This window comes from Budorcas taxicolor, chromosome 1 (genome assembly GCF_023091745.1).
Source record: "Budorcas taxicolor isolate Tak-1 chromosome 1, Takin1.1, whole genome shotgun sequence".
NCBI classification, from domain to species: Eukaryota; Metazoa; Chordata; class Mammalia; order Artiodactyla; family Bovidae; genus Budorcas; species Budorcas taxicolor.
The window spans coordinates 106700246-106723183 of record NC_068910.1 but is presented as its reverse complement, the minus strand read 5'-3'; the positions used below and the strand labels follow the sequence as shown (position 1 = coordinate 106723183).

General features: G+C 38.9%; 1 protein-coding gene across 1 annotated transcript in view; it reads right to left on the bottom strand.

Annotated features, from left to right (window-relative positions):
* EPHA6 (EPH receptor A6) overlaps window positions 1-22938 on the bottom strand; it is a 959528-nt gene that overhangs the window by 31810 nt on the left and 904780 nt on the right. The window contains exon 15 of the mRNA XM_052649809.1: window positions 163-312. Coding sequence (XP_052505769.1) covers window positions 163-312 — 150 coding nt within the window. The remainder of the gene's footprint in view (window positions 1-162; window positions 313-22938) is intronic.

Below are 22938 nucleotides of genomic sequence, written 5' to 3'. Positions count from 1 at the left end.
CAAACACAGCTCAGAGTGAAAGGCTACTCAACTTCAGCCACAAACCCTGGACAACTCTGAGGAAGATAAGGGCTAATCTGAGTGAGGACAAATGGTGTTTCTTCATCAATGATAATGTGTCTGCACTCACAAAGTGGCGGTTTAACTGCGGATGGCACTTACGTCTTGGTTAGACATTTCCCAATAAGGTCTCTCTCCATAGGACATGACCTCCCACATGACAATGCCATAGCTCCATGCATCACTTGCCGAAGAGAATTTTCTGTAGGCAATAGCTTCTGGGGCTGTCCACCTTATAGGAATTTTCCCACCCTGGAAAACAAAGTGAAGATTTTTACAGCTGGGTCACAAGTGTATTAAAGGTTGAAGTGGAACTGCAATTAAACACATTTTTATTAGAAAAACCTAAACACTGCATGATAGCATTGGCATTTAAAAAAAAGAAAACTAAAACCAGAATAATGTTAAAATGTCAGAAATAAAAAGTTTTAATGGGAAATAAGTCACACTTCAGAAATATTTTATTTCCTTCATTAGAGAAATTTATTTTCACTTTTCTGAATCACACAATTAAACTCACTATCATGCCATCTGAAGAAAGTTCTACATTACAGAACATTAAAACTGAATTCAACATTCATTAAACATTGTATTGCAGCTATAAATAATGATAATAAGTTCTAACTTAATTGAAGTCAAATGGTTAAATAAAGAGCTGAGATTTCTCTCTCTAAACAATTTAACATCTATCAGAACTTTATTTCCTTTTCTTTTCATTTTTTTATCTGCTTCGATCACTTTTATTTGAAATTTAAAAATCCATGAACATTATACAGAAGCCCGTGAGAAAGATAATCTTTCCTCAGAACACCTTAGCTTAGTTTATATTTTTGTACTTTTGTCTTTAAGTTAACATTGGAACATATTAAAGAGATTAAATTACATGAATTTAATCTATACTGTGCAGGTATTAAAGTTTTCTATTGTGTTATACTTATTTTTTTATCAACACATTACATTTTTATCTCGCGAAACACGCTATAAGCCCTTTTTACTATAATGACAAGAATAAAACAATTCATCCATTTGATTTACAATCTGAAATCTTTGCAGCTCTGAACAGCAAGTTGAGCGAGGAGAGCAAGCCTGGTGCCACTAGATGGCGGAAGAGAACAAGGAGCGGTTCCTAGGCGGCGGTCTCCGACCCGGTGGAGAAGGCTTCAATTCCCAAGAAAGGAACGATAGTCAGAAAACCCGCCCGCACAGAACTGTTTGATCATTATCAGCACTTTCATGATCACATCATCTGGTCACCTGGTGTGCTCAAAGTCTGGTATTAGCGTGAGTGGGCTGGAGGGAAATAAAAGGTGGATTCTCTGGCCCTTGAGAAATTTAGGGCGAGCAACTTTAAAGAGGAAGATGTTAATCAAGTAATCGCAACACTACTTATTTAAGTAATCTAAACACTACTTAGCAAGGAGAGATAAGAAAGCCTTCCTCAGTGATCAGTGCAAAGAAACAGAGGAAAACAATAGAATGAGAAAGACTAGGGATCTTTTCAAGAAAATTAGAGATGCCAAGGGAACATTTCATGCAAAGATGGGCACAATAAAGGACAGAAATGGTATGAACCTGACAGAAGCAGAAGATATTAAGAGGTGGCAACAATACACAGAAGAACTACATAAAAAAGATCTTAATGACCCAGATAACCACTATGGTGTGATCACTCACCTACAGCCAGACATACTGGAATGCAAAGTCAGATGGGCCTTAGGATGCACCACAAGGAACAAAACTAGTGGAGGTGATGGAATTCCAGTTGAGCTATTTCAAATCCTGGAAGAGGATGCTGTAAAAGTATTGCACTCAATATGTCAGCAAATTTGGAAAACTCAGCAGTGGCCACAGGACTGGAAAAGGTCAGTTTTCATTCCAATCCCAAAGAAAGGCAATGCCAAAGAAGGTTCAAACTACCGCACAATTGCACTAATCTCACATGCTAGCAAAGTAATGCTTAAAATTCTCCAAGCCAGGCTTCAACAGCACGTGAACCATGAACTTTCAGATGTTTAAGCTGGATTTAGAAAAGGCAGAGGAATCAGAGATCAAGCTGTCAACATCCGTTGGATTATTGAAATAGCAAAAGAGTTCCAGAAAAACATCTACTTCTGCTTTATTGACTATGCCAAAGCCTTGACTGTGTGGATCACAACAAACTGTGGAAAATTCTTCAAGAGATGGGAATACCAGACCACCTGATCTGCCTCCTGAGAAATCTGTATGCAGGTCAAGAAGCAACAGTTAGATCTATACAGGGAACAACAGACTGGTTCCAGATAGGGAAAGGATTATGTCAAGGCTATATATTGTCACCCTGCTTATTCAACTTATATGCAGAGCACATCATGTGAAATGCCAGGCTGGATGAAGCATAAGCTAGAATCGATTGCCAGAAGAAATATCAATAACCTCAGATATGCAGATGACACCACCCTTATGGCAGAAAGCAAAGAAGAGTTAAAGAGCCTCTTGATGAAAGTGAAAGAGGAGAGTGAAAAAGTTGGCTTAAAGCTCAACATTCAGAAAACTAAGATCATGGCATCCAGTCCCATCACTTCATGGCCAATAGATAGGGAAACAATGGAAACAGTGACAGACATTATTTTTTTGGGCTCCAAAATCACTGTAGATGGTGACTGCAGCCATGAAATTAAAATACGCTTGCTGCTTGGAAGAAAAGCTATGACCAACCTAGAGAGCATATTAAAAAGCAGAGAATTACTTTGCCAACAAAGGTCCGTCTAGTCAAGGCTATGGTTTTTCCAATAGTCATGTATGGATGTGAGAGTTGGACCAAAAATAAAGTTGAGTGCTGAAGAATTGATGCTTTTGAACTGTGGGTTTGGAGAAGGCTCTTGAGAGTCCCTTGGCTTTCAAGGACATCCAACCAGTCCATCTTAAAGGAAATCAGTCTGAATAGTCCTTGGAAGGACTAATGCTGAAGATACGAAGCTCCAATACTTTGGCCACCTGATGCAAAGAACTGACTCATTTGAAAAAACCCTGATGCTGGGAAAGATTGAAGGTGGAAGGAGAAGGGGACAACAGAGGGTGAGATGGTTGGATGGCATCACCGACTTGATGGACATGAGTTTGAATAAGCGCTGGGAGTTGGTGATGGACAGGGAGGCCTGGCGTGCTGCAGTCTTTGGCATTGCCAAGAGTTGGACATGACTGAGTGACTTAACTGAACTGACTGAAACACTGCTTAGTTGAAGGCAAGTGAGGTTCACCCGAAATAGTAATAATTAGGTTTCACAAGGCAAATGAGAACATTAACAGAATCCGCATGTTAAAGACCTGTGGCAAGGAACTGTTTAAAGGAGCCTTGGGGAAAATACCTTGATTCGGTCCCTTTATTTTTTAGGTGAGCTGACTGAGCCCAGGGTTTAGAGATTTAGAGGCTTAGAGATTCTTTCCTATGTTATTAAGCACACAATATTAGCTAATGTGATCAAAGTAGTATTATGGGGCGTTGATATAAAGATGTAAATATTTCAGCATGGGGGAAAAGGTGGATCAAACTAACTTTAATGTTTTAACTCTGAGTGCCAATGTAGGAGACCTGAGTTCCATCCCTGGGTCAAGAAGATCCCATGGAGATGGAAATGGCAACCTGCTCCAGTATTCTTGCCTGGAGAATCCCATGGACAGAGCCTGGTACAGTCCATGCTGTGCTGTGGTTAGTTGCTCAGTTGTGCTGTGCTGTGCTTAGTCACTCAGTTGTGTCTGACTCTTTATGACCCCATGGACTGTAGCCCATAGCGTCTCAAATGAATTGGACAACAATGAAAGAACAATGATCTATAACCATATATCACATTAATATAATGCAAGGGAGCCTGAAATGGGGTTTTCATCCTTGGGGGCAGTGCCAAATTAAGAGCAGGAAATTAAATATACAAAGTTGGTGATAGAAGTTTAAGAGGGTGGTGAGTCCAGGAAGGAAGATGCAAGAGGAGGATTCATTCTTGTTAAGTAGAGTTGCCGGATAAAATAGAGGACCCACAGTTAAACGTGAATTTCAGATAACAAATACTTTTGTTTAATATTAGTATGTCCCATGAAGGAATTTTTTTTTTGGTACAGATATGTCCCAGATATCACAGGAGATATATTTATACTAAAAATATATCCATTGTTTGGGCTTCCCTGGTGGCTCAGCAGTAAAGAATCCGCCTGCAATGCAGGAACCATTGGAGATGCCGGTTTGATCCCTGAGCTGGCTTCCTAGGAAGCTGGGAGAGGACATGGTGACCTACTCCAGTATTCTTGCCTGGAGAATTCTATGGACAGAGGAGCCTGGTGGGCTACAGTCCATAGGATCACAAAGAGTTGGACATGCCTGAAGTGACTGAGCATGCATGCACATATTCATTGTTTACCTGCAATTCAAATTTGACTGGGCATCTTATAGTTTTGTTAGCGTTAGTTGCTCAGTTGTGTCTAACTCTTTGCAACCCCATGGACTGTAGCCTGCCAGGCTCCTCTGTTCATGGGGATTCTCCAGACAGGAATACTGGAGTGGGTAGCCAGTCCCTTCTCCAAGGGATCTTTCTTACCCAGGGATGGAACCCAGGTTTCCTGCATTGCAGGCATATTCTTTACCTTCTGAGCCACCATTTATTCAACCCTTAACCAAAGGGAATTAAAAAAATTAAGAAATGGGAACATTGTAAATGATCTGCCAGAACACGGTGTTCTGAAAAAACTAGGTGGTCTACACCTTAGGAAGGGACAAGGTTACTCAACTTGTATTCATGTACCAACACTGCAACAGCCTTTGTTTTATTGTGCTGTGGCTGAAGCTCCTCAGGCTTGTGGCTGTGCTTTATGAAGCCACTTAAGTCAGGCTCAGGTTGCTTTCAAATACAGAATCCGCACTTCCCAGAGAATAAGTTAACAGTCTGTAGATCTGACCTCAGAACAGAGGCATGAGCAGCAGCCTCACCCAGAATTTCTAATTCTGGTTATTTCTTGGTCTCCTGGCAAATAGTATGTGGAAGTGTGACTTGCTAGTCTGCTGGGTTGATTCTTTACTAAATCTTTGTGAGTTCTATTGAGGCAGGCTCAAAAATGGAGTTAAGGGTTATTTTATGTGCTTTCACTTATAAATGACATCTCATATAAAGGAGTCACATATAAATGTATACTTCCTATAACTTGATAACACATATAAATGATAATTTTAGCACTTTCCTTCCTAAGATTTTATTTGTTTCCTCAAGGGGAAGATATTACAGAATATTTGATTAATAAGCATTGCTACACACTACAGACTGAATTGTGTTCCTCCAGAATTCACATGTGGAAGCTCTAACCCTCAATGTGACTGTAATCTGGAGCTAGGGCCTCTGAAGAGGTAATAAATGTAAGTGAGATCAGGAAGGTGGGCCCTACTCCAACATGACTGGTGTCCTTATTACAAGAGGAAGATACACCAGAGGTGTGCAGGCACAGGAGATAGGCCATGTGAGGACACAGCAAGAAGCTGACCACCTGCAAGCCAAGGAGAGAGGCCTCAGGAGAAGCCAAAACTGCCAATACCTTGAATTTGGAAGTCCAACCTCCATAACTATGAAAAATTAATCTCTATTATTTGAGCTGCCCAGTCTGTGGTATTTGCCATGGTAGCCTTAACAGACAAATACACTGAAAAAATATACTAATATACTAAAATATTTAAAATAACCAATTTTTCCCCTAAGATGAGCAACAAGGCAAAGGACAGTATATCTTCATTTCAAATTTTATTCCAGGTGTCATATTGCAATAGAAAGGGTGAGCTAGAATAAACCTTAAAATATTATGTATTTTAAAAATTGGCAAAGAATTTTTAATGTAGGAGATATCATTCTCGTTAACAAAAAATGCATGGTAACATGAACCTGAGAGTATACACGAACTGCACTGTCAGTTTGTCAATAATTCTGAGCATATATGGGATGGTGATAAGAAAACATTCAAATCTTTCTTTTTCTAATGAGAGGACCTATACTAGATATACTCTTTATATAAAGTACAAGATGAGGCAGAAAGGAAGAGGTCCTTAAGATTATTACACCGTCTCTACTGCCTTTCCTACTTTAGAGGAAATGAAGTTTAGTTCTTTATTTTTTTTTAATTTTAATTTTTACTTTATTTTACTTTATAATACTGTATTGGTTTTGCCATAATTTTTTTTAATTGAATGGCCCAACAAACTCCTGTGGCTTAATCTCATCTACTTAAAAATATTTTTGCCCATGATCTTGAATCATAGACAGAGAAATGCACTAAGGTGCTTTTTTTTTCTCAAAGCATTAACCACCAGATGTTTGTTTCAGGTTTCAAGAATAAACAAATAGTACTTTAGACTTGAAATCATAATCATTGGAACAGTGCATGTTGCTTTGCCATATGTTTGCGAGAAAAAAAGAAGTTACCAAAGATGCTAATCAAAATGACTGAAAAGGCTCAAAAGCCTTCTCATTTTACCTCCCTTTGGCAGCAAACTTAATCACTAGAGAACAAAGGAGAAACAGGAAGTAAACAAACTGCATATCACTACTGAAAAGTTTGTTAGCAAACCTTTTTTTCTCTTTTTCAGGTCATATCCAGAGCTTGATTTGTAATAACTAGGTAGAGAGACTGTAGCAGGAAAAAGTGGCAACAGGAGCCCTGTGTATGTGTACACTCGTATAGAGTGTACTCCCTTATGGAGTTGCACTGATGTTATAGTTGTATTTAACTCACATCTGAGTTTTAAAACCTAAGCTGCTAATCTTCAGCCGAGAGAACAATCAATTGAAATACAGTAACATAATGTTATAGAGGCTTAATACTGAAACCAAATGGAAAAATCCCATTGAGAAAGAACACAATAAAAATCTCTCATTTCTCATTCACTGGATTTGATGGTTATCTTAAAAAAGCAAATGGCTTGAATAGACACCAATTTGCCTGCAGACTTTCCTTTTCTTATTTCCTCAGTCTGTCTCTGTAGTACCCAAACTCCAAGGAGTATAAAAATTATAGTACAGAAAACATAGATACCATGCTTAAAAGATTAGTTTAAGGAATATTTAATCGCAATTTTGACTAATGTTTTTCCATATGAGCTGCAGATTCTAAGTGAGAGTCAGCTCTACCATAACCCATTGTGTGACCATGGGCAAGTCTTAACTCCTAGTCTTTTATTTTTGATATGCAAAATGAGGGGACTCGATTTAATGATCATAAAACAGTAAAATATGATGATTTTAACATTTGCCTACAGTGTCTCAGCTCAGAATAAATTGTAAGGAGGTAGGCCACATGAGTTGATACATAAACTGTGTGAACAGAGAGCCTGATGACAGCGAAGAAAACAAGGACACTCTTTTTATATTTCTCAGGTCAATGGTCACAGTGATCATCTCGAGTGGTAAGCAAGAGTTAAAATAACCACTTTTTAAGAAAGTAAAAGCATGATGAATACATTTTAGGAAAGCATAGGCTAGATACATTTCCTTTTTTCCCTTTATTTTTAAATCTTTATAGGTTAAAATACTGAAAATGAGTAACCATTAGTTATTTATCTTAATAGGTTAAAACACTGTTAATCTGTTAATGAGTAACCATTAGTTATTTAGAAAACTCATTATAAGAAAACTTACTGACGAGGGCATTAATGTGTTTTCTGAAAGATCACTTTACAATTTCTTGTCAGTGGGATTATCTGTGGCAGAATGGTCTGGTTTGGAGAGCACTGGTGGGAAATCAGCATTTTGGGCCTTCTGCCTTAATCTTTTATGTTGTCCCGGGAAGTTGTAGCAAATCACAGAGAGATGTTACAACAGAGTAGTTATTAAACAACTTTCACTAAGGGGATATTCTTTCTCTAGAGATTTATTGATTTTGAGAGATAAACCCATCTCTGAGCATCTCTTTGTTGTTTGTATCCCCAAATCAACAAATTAAAATATTATGGTGCACAAATATTATCTGGAGCAAGTCTTTTAAAATGACAGCACCACTCCCTCTCAGAGGGGTATGCTCTTTCCTCCAATGAAATTTATTGATCTCGGGCAACTGTGGTACTTTGTGAAGTTTTATGCTCTTCTGAGATATGGGTTTAGTATCTGTCCTTCCTTGAAAAAATACTGAGGACTGCAATGTTGTGAATTCTTTTGTAAAGGAGAAAACCTCTCCAGTTTTGGCTTCTAGGTATCATTTATTAAGGGAATTAAATGTGATAGCACACATGAGCATCTCTTGTCTCTCAACACATGATAGGCACTCAGCAAATGTTATCTGTCTCCTTAATTTATGTATTTAAAATCTGTCTTATTTTGGATCTGTTTGGCTTCCAGTGCAGATTAGCTCCCAGTTTACTCATCTGAGGTCACTGAGCTCACCCACTACAGTACCCAGGGTGATCTTCTCAAACCAGAGGCACCAATTCTATTAATGGACAGGCTTTGATTCAGTTCTTATAATTTAGACCTTGTCCTGTCCACTTTGAGGAAATCTGTGCATCTTGGTCCAGTCAGTTTGGTCCTATGTTTCACTGTTGCCTTTCCAAGTGCCCTTCCACTAGCACCCTTCCAAGACTGAAGACATGTCTTATTCCTCTCATTCTTTCATAGGTAAATTCTGTCATCCAAGAACATTATCTATGACTGAATGTTGGCAGTCAGATTTCTGCCTACAGATAGACCTACCTGATAATGATTGTGGATTTCTTTCCTTTTTCTGGGTATCTGTCTTCTCCCTGTAGGGTTGTGGCCCACTGAATGAGTTAAAAACCTTTTCCCTAAAAAATGTGCATGTAGATACAGCCACACAAGACTTTGCATAAGCATTGTGGGATTCCCAGATATCACACTGAGATACTTTATCTATAAGCAAAAGACTCTTTTTGGCATAGTGTTTTAAAAATGTAAGTCACTGATTAATAATAACCAATTTTTATAGGATAATAATTACTGTAGAAATATATGGTAATGAGCACTGTTTTAGGCCACAAATAGATGAAATAAACCATTTTTATATTTTTATATAAACAAAGATTTTTTAAAAATTTAGCTTCCTTTTAATTGGGTGATTATTGCTTTACAATTTTGTTTTGGCTTCTCCCATACAACAATATGCGGCTGCTGCTGCTAAGTCGCTTCAGTCGTGTCCAACTCTGTGCGACCCCATAGACAGCAACCCACCAGGCTCCGCCGTCCCTGGGATTCTCCGGGCAAGAACATTGGAGTGGGTTGCCATTTCCTTCTCCAATGCATGAAAGTGAAAATTGAAAAGGAAGTCGCTCAGTCGTGTCCGACTCTTCGCGACCCCATGGACTGCAGCCAACCAGTCTCCTCTGTCCATGGGATTTTCCAGGCAAGAGTACTGGAGTGGGGTGCCATTGCCTTCTCTGACAATAATATGAACCAGCTATAAGTATACATATGTCCCCTCCATCTTGAATCTCTCCTCCACCCTACCTCATCCTGCCCCTCTAGGTCACAGAGTACTGCATTAGCTCCCTGTGTTCTCTAGCAACTTCCCATAGCTACCTGTTTTACATATGGTAATGTGTATGTTTCACCACTATTCTCTCAATTTGTCCCAACCTCTCCTTCCCCTGCTGTGTCCAAAGTCTGTTCTCTATGTCTGTGTCTCTATTCCCACCATGCAAATAGGTTCATCAACCATTTTCCTAGATTACATAAATGTGTGCTAATATATGATATTAAACAAAGACTTCTTAACAGTTGTTCTTGTTTCTATGTGGGTAGGGTATCCACTGAGGTCTCAGGCTCATGGGTTTTAAGAATCTAGAACTCACCAACTGTTTGACCTTGGACTGAAACAGGCCTGCAATTAGGTTTTCCATGGATTTTTTTTTTTTTAAGTGAATCTAAATGCCTTTAGACAGACCATGGACTCTGCCGAGCACCCCCAATCCACTCTACTGTTTCACCGTCTTTCATCAGACACACTTGACCTATTTCTTTCGTCCTTCTGGCTCCTGTACGCATTACTATTGCCCCGACTCTGCTCTAACTTTAAGTCAATCTCCCTGTTCTGATTATGAAACAACTATCGACTGCTGAAATTTACTTAACACAATGTCTTTCATGAGGAGTAGGGACAGGTGAGAAATGACTTCAAATCAACATGATAGCTAACCCATCAGCTTTGTTTTCACTCTCTAAAAGAATTCTTAACTATAGAAAGACTTTCTGATTCTTCTCTCCTCACTCCGTCTACTTAAAACTGCACCACATTTTATTCATGTCTAAATGAATAAACAGTTCGGTGAATGCTAATTCTTTTGTTCCTTTAATGCAACAATGCTTATAGGGCTATTCAAACTCTCAAGAATTAGAATCCTGTACCTGCTTTCTCCTAAATTGTTCCCTAAAATAATTCATTGCCCTCTATTTCTCAGTACTCCTTTTCAATGACAATATAGTTGCTATATCATTAAGTGAATAACACTATTCTAGGGAATATCTGTTAAATTAGATTTTCTACTCCATCCAATAAGGTAGATAAAATAGGACAAAATGTTACTAACATGTGCTAGAATTACTCACATGCATTACTATGAAATTGTCATTGTATCTGAGTATAGATAACCACTGACAGGAAAGACAATTAAAAAAAATTATCATTCATTCTGATTTTACAAATACACTGTATGGTAAGGTCCCAAGAGGATAGCTGATTCTCAGTTCAGTTGCTCAGCCATTTCTGACTCTATGGACCCCATGGACCGCAGCACGCCAGGCTTCTCTGTCCATCACCAACTCCTGGAGCTTACTCAAAATCATGTCCATCGAGTCGGTGATGCCATCCAACCATCTCATCCTCTGTTGTCCCCTTCTCCTCCCGCCTTCAATCTTTCCCAGCATCAGGGTCTTTTCAAATGAGTCAGTTCTTTGCATCAGGTGGCTAAAGTATTGAGTTTCAGCTTCAGCATCAGTCCTTCCAATGATTATTCAGGACTGATTTCCTTTAGGATGGACTTGTTGGATTTCCTTGCAGTCCAAGGGACTCTCAATCTTCTCCAACACCACAGTTCAAAAGCAACAATTCTTCGGTGCTCAGCTTTCTTTACAATCCAACTCTCACATCCATACATGACTATTGGAAAAACCATAGCTTTGACTAGATGGACCTTTGTTGGCAAAGTAATGTCTCTGCTTTGTAATATGCTGTCTAGGTTGGTCATAGCTTTTCTTCCAAGGAGTAAGCATCTTTTAATTTCATGGCTGCAGTCACCATCGGCAGTGATTTTGGAGCCCCCCAAAATAAAGTCTGTCACTGTTTCCATTGTTTCCCCATCTATTGGCCATGAAGTGATGGGACTAGATGCCATGATCTTAGTTTTTTGAATGTTGAGCTTTAAGCCAACTTTTTCACTCTCCTCTTTCACTTTCATCAAGAGGCTCTTTAGTTCTTCTTCACTTTCTGCCATAAGGGTGGTGTCATCTGCATATCTGAGGTTATTGATATTTCTCCCTGCAATCTTGATTCTAGTTTGTGTTTCATCCAGCCCAGCTTTTTCATGATGTACTCTGCATATAAATTAAATAAGCAGGGTGACAATACACAGCCTTGATGTACTCCTTTCCTGATTTGGAACCAGTCAGTTCCATGTACAGATCTAACTGCTGCTTCTTGATCTGCATACAGATTTCTCAGGAGGCAGGTCAGGTGGTATGGTATTCCCATCTCTTGAAGAATTTTCCACAGTTTGTTGTGATCCACATAGTCAAAGGCTTTGGCATAGTCAATAAAGCAGAAGTAGATGTTTTTCTGGAACTCTCTTGCTCTTTCAATGATCCAGCATATGTTGACAATTTGATCTCTGGTTCCTCTGCCTTTTCTAAATCCAGCTTAAACATCTGGAAGTTCATGGTTAGCGTACTGTTGAAGCCTGGCTTGGAGAATTTTGAGCATTACTTGGCTAGCACATGAGATGAGAGTAATTGTGCAGTAGTTTGAGCACTCTTTGGCATTGCCTTTCTTTGGGATTGGAATGAAAACTGACTTTCTCCAGTCCTGTGGCCACTGCTGAGTTTTCCAAATTTGCTGGCATATTGAATGCAGCACTTTCACAGCATCATCTTTTAGGATTTTAAATAGCTAACTGGAATTCCATCATTTCCATTAACTTTGTTGGTAGTGATGCTTCCTAAGGCCCACTTGACCTCACATTCCAGTATGTCTGGCTCTAGGTGAGTAACCACATCATTGTCATTATCTGGGTCATGAAGATCTTTTTTTTTTTTTGTATAGTTCTTCTGTGTATGAGAATGCTGTAGAGGCTGTTGTAAAATCACAAGTCCGCCCTAACCAAGACTAAATCAGCCCCTAGATCATCAATAATCCTTCACACAGGCTTTGTGCTTGGAAGCATGGCTGGTATTTGAGAATTTCCAGGGGAGAAAGCATTCTAATGCCCTTGATTGCCATCAGTCTATGAGAGAGAGTCTGCTGAGAGACGAGTCTCTCCAGAGAGCTGTCCCTGCTAGTCTGGTGAAGACAAAGAAGAAGAAGAACAACATTAGCAAAAAAAAATTGAGGAAGTAAGCCTTGTAGCAAGACGTTCAGAAGTTGTTGAATTGTTCTGTGGCAACAGATGGTGGAGCAGAAGGGCATACACTCATCTTCTCCTGTGATAACTCCAAAACTACAATTTGCTGCTGAACAACCGTCAACTGGAGAATGCTGGATCCCACCAAAAAAAGATACCCTATGTCCAAGGGCAGAGGAGAAGCCCCAGCAAGATGGTAGGAGGGGCAAAATCACATTTAGAATCAAACCCCTTACCCACCAGAGACGCTCAGAGGGCTCAAACAAATCTTGTGCGCATCAGGACCCAGAAACGTCACAGAGACTGAGCCAAAACTGTTTTTGAGTGTCTCCTGCAAAGGTATGGGTCTGCTGATTCTAACAGAGTTAAAAATACTACTCCTGGGACTTCCCTGGTAGGGAAGCATGGCTAAGACTCCCTGCTTCCAATGCAGGGTGCCTGAGTTCCATCCCTGGTCAGGGAACTAGATCCTACATGCTACAACTAAGAAGGTCCAGCATGCCACAACAAAGACAGAAGAGCCTTTCTGCTGCAAGTAAGAACTGACACAGTTGAAATAAATAGATAAATAATAAAAAAATCCTCTGCCTACTCTCCTCTGGACAGTAACACTCTTCATTATGTCACTTCTCTCTCTCTTTTCATTTTAATCCAGTTCTTCCAAAGACTACCTACCTACCTGTCTAATTTTTCCCCAGTATACTTTAATGAACTTTCCTTAAAGTTTTCATCTATAATTTTTATGGCAAAGACCTACAGAAATTAGCACAGAAGTAATAGTTTTTTTTTAAACATACATATAAATCATAAAGGGGAATAAAGGATTAATTATTTTGGGTCATTAATATTGAGACATTTAATATATTAAATACTAATATAGTATATAAAGTGATAATATGCATATAAAACTTGAGCATGTTAAAGCATTTTTATCTGAATAGTCTGAAACTAATGTATATCGCTAAAGAGTGAATGAATACTTTGCTTTCTTATCAAGTTGTCCTGTGAGAATGATAATAATAAAAAACAGTGATTAATACTTACAGTATCCATCTCCATCCACAGTTGTATGCTATTTATTTGGGGGGAAAAATTCAGATCCTCTCTTTAGGAAAAGAGATTGCATAAAATGAGGTATGTCTGTATTTATACTAGTGTTATTTGTAAACCCTGTTTTGGGAACAAATATTCAGAAAGGATGAAGAAAGTGTACAGGAACCGGGGGCACACCCAGTGGGGATTCTCATGAGCCCAGGGGTGCCTGCTTTGGAGAGAACATGATATGGAGTGAGAGAGCAACTGTGATGCAAAACCCCTGGCTTCTAGTCCCTCGTTGTTTTTTTTTTTCCTGATTGGTTGTGTGATCTTGGGCAAGTTGCAGATTCTCTGTAAACTGAGGGGTTGGACTGTGTGATCTTGCAGTTCATGTGAAGTTTAACACTCTCTGATTTGTTAATACACATAGTACCCCAGTGAGTTAAAACAGAAGTGACCACCTCCACTCCTGTTTGAAAAAATGTAGCAGAAAGGGTTAGTGCCGAGCTCAGTTGCTCCCTGTGTCGCTGTTATGCCCACAGGCACTTTACACGTTAAATCAGACTCTTCCTGACAGATCCGCAGCACTCTGACTGAGCACATCTGAAAGCAGGTCCTCTCTTGCAGCTGTTGCACGCAGGGTTATGTTGTGTTAGTTCAGAGCAGAACACTGACCTCAAATTACCCATTATGGGAAAGTCTATTTCTGAGCACAACCTGAGGAAGAGAGACAAGATGACATAATGACACCTTTAGGGACAGTCTGTTTGGGACCAGCTACTCAGACCAATGTAAACTCATCAGAGGAGAGGGTAGTGTTCTGAAAGACTGACCGAATTGCTCTGAGAGACGGACAAGGCTGAGGGGCTCACACCCAAAGGTTGGTAAGGACTTGAGAAAAGCCTGGAAGTACCTGGTACTGAAAATACCAAAACAATGTTTGCTACAAATAAATTCTATTTTAAAGGTAGACTTTGGCTGAGAGAATGATTAAAATGCTAGTATTCTCAATCAGTTTTAAAGTTGGGATAAAATGATTAAAATATGGAGAATGGTTTTCTTATATCCTCAGATTCTTAGTAGAGAAAATTTACACAAACCTTTGTTCTTCGCATTATTCCAACATGGTATCTGTCTTGTCAGCTTTTCCTCAGGTGCTATTTTGTTCATGACTAAAGCGATTGCTCCTCTTCTGGCTGCCTATAACAGCCATTGTCTGCCTCTCTTATTTGGCACTTGGCAATACATACCTTCTAGGTACAACTATTTGGCTTTTTAAAACATGGATGAATTGTCTTCCTAGAAAGGTTATGAAAATCCTGGAAGAGCCTTTATTCTTCTTTGTAATCTACTTTACAGTATTTAGTGTGGTGCTATGATTATAATAGGAATTTAATGATTATTTGCTGAGGGGATGACTGGAAGGGATAAATTAGGCAAATGATATAAAAAGAAAAGCATAGTCTCAGAACCATACTTATAAGTAGGATTCCCATTTCCATTCTTAGTTCCTTCTGAATCATCATTATAAACTTGGTTAATGATAAAAAAAAAAGGAAAATTTTCCACTCTAAATTTCATAAAGGACATCACCCAGAGAGGCGCTGGAGGTGGCATACATTCATTCATTCTTTTGTGTGTGTGTGTGTGTGTGAAGCTTTTTTTTTTTTTTAAGTTTTTTATTTTTTTAATTTTAAAATCTTTAATTCTTACATGTGTTCCCAAACATGAACCCCCCTCCCACCTCCCTCCCCATAACATCTCTGTGGGTCATCCCCATGCACCAGCCCCAAGCATGCTGTATCCTGCGTCAGACAGACTAGCGATTCAATTCTTACATGATAGTATACATGATAGAATGCCATTCTCCCATATCATCCCACCCTCTCCCTCTCCCTCTGAGTCCAAAAGTCCATTATAGACAGCTGCGTCTTTTAAAAAGAATACATTTGAATCAGTTCTAATGAGATGGATGAAACTAGAGCCGATTATACAGAGTGAAGTAAGCCAGAAAGAAAAACACCAATACAGTATACTAACACATATATATGGAATTTAGAAAGATGGCAATGACGACCCTGTATGCAAGACAGGAAAAAAGACGCATTCATTCATTCTTGTATCCTTTTTTTTTTCTTTTTGGCACAACTTGCGGTATTTTTGTTCCCCTACCAGGGATTGAACACAGGCCCTAGGCAGTGAAAGCCCACAGTCTTAACCACTGGACCACCAGGGAATTCTCTCTTATTCTTTTTCGGATCAAACACTTCTTAAAAACACATCTCACATGCAAGGCTTGAGTCACAAAGGCATCCTCCTTGTCCTCAGGGAGATCATGCTACAGGAGGAAAGACATCGACATAAACAAATAATGGCAGCACAGAGGTAAGGGCTCTCACAGAATTCTGTACAAGATTCACTTGGCAGCAGAAAAGGAAGGTCATCTGTTTGGAATGGCTATGGGGAGAAGCAGAACGTGTCATAATAAAGGTAGCGTTTTAGGCAGAGTTAAAAGAAAAGTAGGAGTTTGATGAGTAAGACAAATAGGCCAGGGCTCCTTTCAGAGCGAACAGAGGATTGATTATACAGCACTGAGGACGGAACAGCATAATGTGTTCAGGGAATTGCAAGTTGCCTAAAATTGCCTCCCATAAGAGTCTAAGGAGGAAACCAGTGGCCAAGAAGTTGGAAACATCAATAGCCATGTCAATGAAGTCCTGGCTGGACATTTAAAGTGGCAAGCAATATAGGGCTTCATAATGTCACCATAATTTGAAATGTATTCCTAGCAAACAGAATTTTACCATTTAGGATGCATCTCTCATGACTTATATAAAAATTATACATAACTTTGATTTGTTTGCTTTCACCCTAATATTGTTGTGGCTTCAAGATCTACACCATATGGTACAAAGGTGCTGTAAATAATACAAATTTTTTTTTAAGTGTAAGGCTCTGTGACAAGCTAGAGGGGTGGGGTGGGGTGGGAGGTTCAAGAGAAAGCGAACATATGTATACCTATGACTGATTCATGTTGATGTATGGCAGAAACCAACACAACATTGTAAAGCAATTATCCTCCAATTAAAAATAAATGAATAAAACTAAGTATAAGCGATGAAAAGGATCTTGAATGTCTTTTTTGATCTTTTGCACTAGATGTCTAATAAAACAATAAAATTACTTTTAATTTTGGCAGAATCACTTGCGATAAATGTGTGCAATCATGCATCATACCAAGCAGGCTGAAAGGTCTAATTTTAGTTGCATAAAATATTCACTGTTTTATAGCAGATCTTCCTAGTGAATACATTTTGGAAAAGCAATGATTTTAAAATAAGCTGGAAGCTTATTTTGCTCAGGTTAAGTATATAGTTTGGGTTCTGAAGTCTTGTTCATTATGGACAGCAGATGGCTCTGGAGGACACTGATGGAATGTTGAGTGGCATAACCACAGAATCTGGATATATCTGCTACATGTAGAATGAAGCACTCTTAAGAAGGCCTTCTTATCTCTCCTTGCTACTTTCTGGAACTCCACATTCAGTTGGGTATATCTTTCCCTTTCTCCTTTTCCTTTTACTTCTCTGCTTTTCTCAGCAATTAGTGAGGCCTCCACAGATCACCATTTTGCCTGTTTGCATTTCATTTTCTTTGGGATGGTTTTGATCAACACCTTCTGTACAATGTTATGAACCTCTGTCCTTAGGTTTCAGACACTCTGTCTACCAGATCTAATCCCTTGAATCTATTTGTCACTTCCACTGTATAATCATAAGGGATTTGATTTAGGTCAGACCTGAGCTAGAGTTTTCCCTACAGTCTTCAATATAAGCCTGAATTTTGCAATAAGGAGTCCATGATCTGAGCCACGGTCAGCTCCTGCTCTTGTTTTTGCTGACTGTATAGAGCTTCTCTATCTTTGGCTGCAAAGAATATGATCAATCTGATTTTGGTATAGATCATCTGGTGATGTCCAGGTGTAGACTCTTCTCTTATATTGTTGGAAAAGGGGGTTTGCTATGACCAGTGTGTTCTCTTGGAAAAACTCTGTTAGCCTTTGTCCTGCTTCATTTTGTACTCCAAGGCTAAACTTGTCTGTTACTCCAGGTATCTCTTGACTTCCTACTTTGGCATTTCGGTCACCTATGATGAAAAGGACATCTTTTATTGGTGTTAGTTCTAGAAGGTCATCATAGAAATGTTAGACTTCAGCTTCTTCAGCATTAGTGGTTGGAGTATAAACTTGGATTAATGAGATGCTGAATGGTTTGCCGTGAAAATGAACTGAGATCATTCTGTCATTTTTGAGATTGTATCCAAGTACTACATTTCAGACTCTTTTGTTGACTATGAGGGCTACTCCATTTCTTCTAAAGGATTCTTGCCCACAGTAGTAGATAAAATGGTCATCTGAATTAAATTCGCTGTTCTGGTCCATTTTAGTTCACTGATACCTAAAATGTTCACTCTTACCATCTCCTGCTTGTCACCTTCAATTTACCTTAATTAATGGACTTAACATTCCAGGTTCCTATGCAATATTATTCTTTACAGCATCGGATTTTATTTTACTACCAGACACATCCACAACTGAGCGTTGTTTCTGCTTTAGCCCAGCATTTTCAATATTTCTGGAGCTATTTTTCCACTCTTCTCCATTAGCATACTGGATCCCTACTGACTTGGGGGTTCATCTTCCAGTGTGATATCTTTTTGCCTTTTTATACTGTTCATGGGGTTCTCGAGGCAAGAACAGCAAGGAGAGATCAGAAAGCCTTCCTAAGTGAACAATGCAAAGAAAGAGTGGAAAACAACAGAAATGGGAAAGACTAGAAATCTTTTCAATTGGAGATACCAAGGGAACATTTCATGCAAACATGGACACAATAGAAGGACAGAAATGGCAAGGAACTAACAGAAGCAGATGAAATTAAGAAGAGGTGGCAAGAATACACAGAACTACACGAAAACATTTTTAATGACCTGGATAACTATAATGGTGTGGTCACTCACCTGGAGCCAGACATCCTAGAGTATGAAGTCAAGTGTGCCTTAGGCAGCACTATTATGAACAGATTGGGAACACGTGTACACCTGTGGCGGATTCATGTTGATGTATGGCAAAACCAATACAATATTGTAAAGTAATTAGCCTCTAATTAAAATAAATAAATTTATATTAAAAAAATAAAATCCTAAAAGATGATGCTGTTAAAGTGCACTCAATATGTCAGCAAATTTGGAAAACTCAGCAGTGGCCATGGGATTGGAAAAGGTCAGTTTTCACTCCAATTCCAAAGAAAGGTAATGCCAAAAAATGCTCAAACTACTGTACAACTGTGCTCATTTCATATGTTAGCAAGGTAATGTTCAGAATCCTTCAAGCTAGGCATCATCAGTACATGAACCGAGAATTTCCCAATGTACAAGCTGGATTTAGAAAAGGCAGAGGAACTAGACATCAAATTGCCAACATCTGTTGTATCATAGAAAAAGCAAGCGAATGCCAGAAGAAAAAACATCTACTTCCGCTTCATTGACTAGACTAAAGCCTTTGTCTGTGTGGGTCACAACAACTTGGAAATGGAACTGTGGAAAATTCTTCAAAGGATGGGCATAGTAGATCACCTTACCTGCTTCCTGAGAAACCCACATGAAGGTCAAAAAGTGACAGAACTGGACATGAACAGTGAACCGTTTCAAAATCAGGGAAGGCATACATCAAGGCTGTATGTCGTCACCCTGCTTATTTAACTCATATGCAGAATACGTTATGTGAAATGCCAGGCTGGGTGAATCACAAACTGGAATCAAGATTGTCTGCAGAAATATCATCAGCCTCAGATATGCAGATGATATAGTCTTTGGCAGAAAGCAAAGAGGAACTAAAGAGCCTCTTCATGAGGATGAAAGAGGAGAGTGAAAAAGCTAGCTTAAAACTCAGTGATCAAAAAAATAATATCATGGCATCCAGTCCCATCATTTCATGGCAAATAGATGGGGAAAAAGTGAAAACGGTGCAAGATTTTATTTTCTTGGACTCCAAAGTCACTGTGGGCGGTGACTACAGTCTTAAAATTAAAAGAAACTTGCTCCTTGGATGGAAAGCTATAACAAATCTATACCACCTACATATATATATATATAAAGCAAAGCAGAGACATCACTTTGCCAACAAAGTTCCATATAGTCAAAGCCATGGTTTTTCCAGTAGTCACATATGGATGTGAAAGTTGGACCATAAAGAAGGCTGAGTGCTCTTGAGAGTCCCTTGGAATGAAACGAGATCAAACCAGTCAATCCTAAAGGAAAACAACTCTCAATATTCATTGGAAGGGCTCATGCTGAAGCTGAAGCTCCGATACTTTGGCTGCCTGATGTGAAGAGCCACCTCATTGGAAAAGACCTTGATGTTGGGAAAGATTGAGGACAGGAGGAGAAGGGGGCAACAGAGGATGAGATGATTGGATGCATCACTGACTCAATGGACATGAGTTTGAGCAAACTCAAGGAGACAGTGATGACAGGGAAGCTTGGTGTGCTGCAGTCCATGGGGTTGCAAAGAGTGGGGCATGACTTAGCAACTGAACTACAACAGACTTTAGCAAGGAACTATCTTTACATCTTCAAATGTTATCACAAGCCAGTGGGAAAGTTTTAAATGGAAGAGAGCCTACCTAGTTGTTGATGGGGTCTTTGAAGAGATCAGCTTAAACTTTTATGAGCCCTTTACATTTTACCTTGAATATCTCGTGGTTCTTTCACTCTGTATACTCTTCACGACCTGTTTTTTGTTTTCTTTTGTTCTCTATTGTCTTGTTTTCTGTTACTGTTCTTGCCAACAAATATTTGTTGTGTGTTTAGAATTTAATTTCCCTGAGGCAGCGGCTTTGCTTGTTTCTTTGCTATTTTCTCAGAGCTTGGAAATGAGTCTGAGCATAATAGACACTCTATTGTTAGTTTAAGGAGTTGGATATATAACATAAGATCATCATAGTTCTTATCATCTAGTGGGTGACAATGACACATAATAAAGGATGCTATGGAATGTTACAGATGCAATGATAGGGGAGAGTCAGGTAAGGCTTTCAAGAGAAAATGATGTCTACACTTAGACCTTATGGAAGACTGGAGTTAGATGAATAAAAGAAAGCAGATCAGGGCTGGGGGAGGAAAGAGTCATCCAGGCTGGGGGAAGAAGTAGGTACACAAGTAGGAGTATAACAGATTTATAAGCACTGTGAGAATTTGAGGGCAACTGGAGAGCAGAGTGTGAGATGAGGGAGTGGGGAAAGATAGAGGCTAGAGAAGTAAAGCAAGGTCGTGATCATGAAAGGCTAACAAAGATCACAAAAGATTTTTAAGGCATTTAAAGGATCTGGATCTTTTCTTTTGGAGATGGACAGCCATTGAAAGACTTTAAGCAATGGGGTGATTAAAAATAGGGGTTTTGTTTTGTTATTTTTAGATCACTTTGTCTGCATTGTGTATTATTGATGGGGGAGCAGGGGACAGATAGAGGCAAGAGCAAAAACAGGACAGTCTTGCCATCTCTAGGAAGTTAGTAGCACCACTCAATAATCCTATAATAGTTGCATATGCTGCCAAATTTTTATACCTGAAAGACATTTATTTCAATTTCTCTGATTAGGTACTTGCCATATTCCAGAGAATGACGGGATGATATTTACTCTGCTTAATATACCTAAATAGAGAGTCCATATTAATTACATAAACAAAAGCTGAGGGAAGAATATTTAAAAAACCCTAATTTTGGAAAATTCTCAAGGACCATCCTGAAGCATCATTTACATGTGCTTTAAATTTATGTATTAGGGAAAATCCTCTAAGGACCTGCTAATTAGACTAGAAAGATTTCTTATAATATTTGAGTAATGCCATGTTTAAAAATATTCTACCTATTCACATTTTCCTATGTAATTTATATGATTTATTAATTTCATAGCTTAAGTAGTTTACCTGAAGGGAGGAAGGACAAATGTCCAACTTTTTGTTTTGTTTTCTCTCTCACACACATAAATGTGTATGTGTTTGTGTGTACTCAGGAGAAGAAAATCCACTCAGAAAGGTTGTTTTCTAGTCTTGTCATTTATGAAATTCTATAGGATCAATTTTTAGTTGTTTTTCCCCCTCTGACAACAAATTTGCTCAGGGGAAAGGACTTCACATGGACTCAATGTTATACTCCAGAGAAATAAACTGAAAGAAATAAACTCAAGGTCAAGTTTCTTGAAGCAATTCAAGGCATCAAAAACAGCAGTTATGGTTACCATCAGCTTCAGCCATTATTTAAGCACAAAGAAGACGATTTATTTGATTTTGCTTTTGACACGGTGGTTTTCATCTGTACCCTTGGTTTTATTTTTGCTTTTTGTTTTGTGTTTTAGTTCACTGGTGATTTTAAAGCCAGTATTGGTTGGAAAGTTTTATGTGATGTGCAAGTTGCTATGTATTCAGTTCTGCTTGTCATATTATTGCTCTTAGTAAACATCTTTCACAGCATTAAACTTGTTCTCATGTCTTTCTGGTAAACAAAACTGAACTTAAAGCAGAGCCCTGAGAATTCAGGAGGGAAAAAAGTTACTTGCAGAAAAATACCCGAGATGTTAAACCCAATATACTGTTAAAAAATGACATCTTAATTTGCAGGAATTCTCTGTTCATTTGAGGATGGCTATGCTCATATTTTTCATTTGAAACATGGTCTCGATCATTTCTAATTAGTCTTCGGTAGACTTCTGCTAGCAGCCCACAACCAGCACCGTTTGCTCCAGTTTTACGTTACTGACAGGCTCTTTCCCAATGTTTGTTTCTGGAATCTAGAGGAAGTCTCATGTCAGCTTTGTAGTGCATTAGTATGGCTGTCAGCAATGCTTTCCCAGAGCTGCCTGCTTTCTGCCGGGGCTTCAGCCAATGCTGTCAGTCTTTCTCTTTCACGAGACCTAAAATGATCTCACCTTCTCTCTCCTAAGTATCTCTTAGAAAGGAAAGATTACCATTTAAAATTCAAGGAAAAGAGAGACATCCTGCATTTAGTACAGTGAATGCTCATGTTGATGATAAGATGGGGAAGATAGATGAACTGTATTAAACTTGGATTTCTTTTATTTTTATTTTTACTTTATTTTACTTTACAATACTGTATTGGTTTTGCCATACATTGACATGAATCCGCCACGGGTGTACATGAGTTCCCAATCGTGAACCCCCCTCCCACCTCCCACCCTCTATCATCTTTCTGGATTTCTTTATTTAGG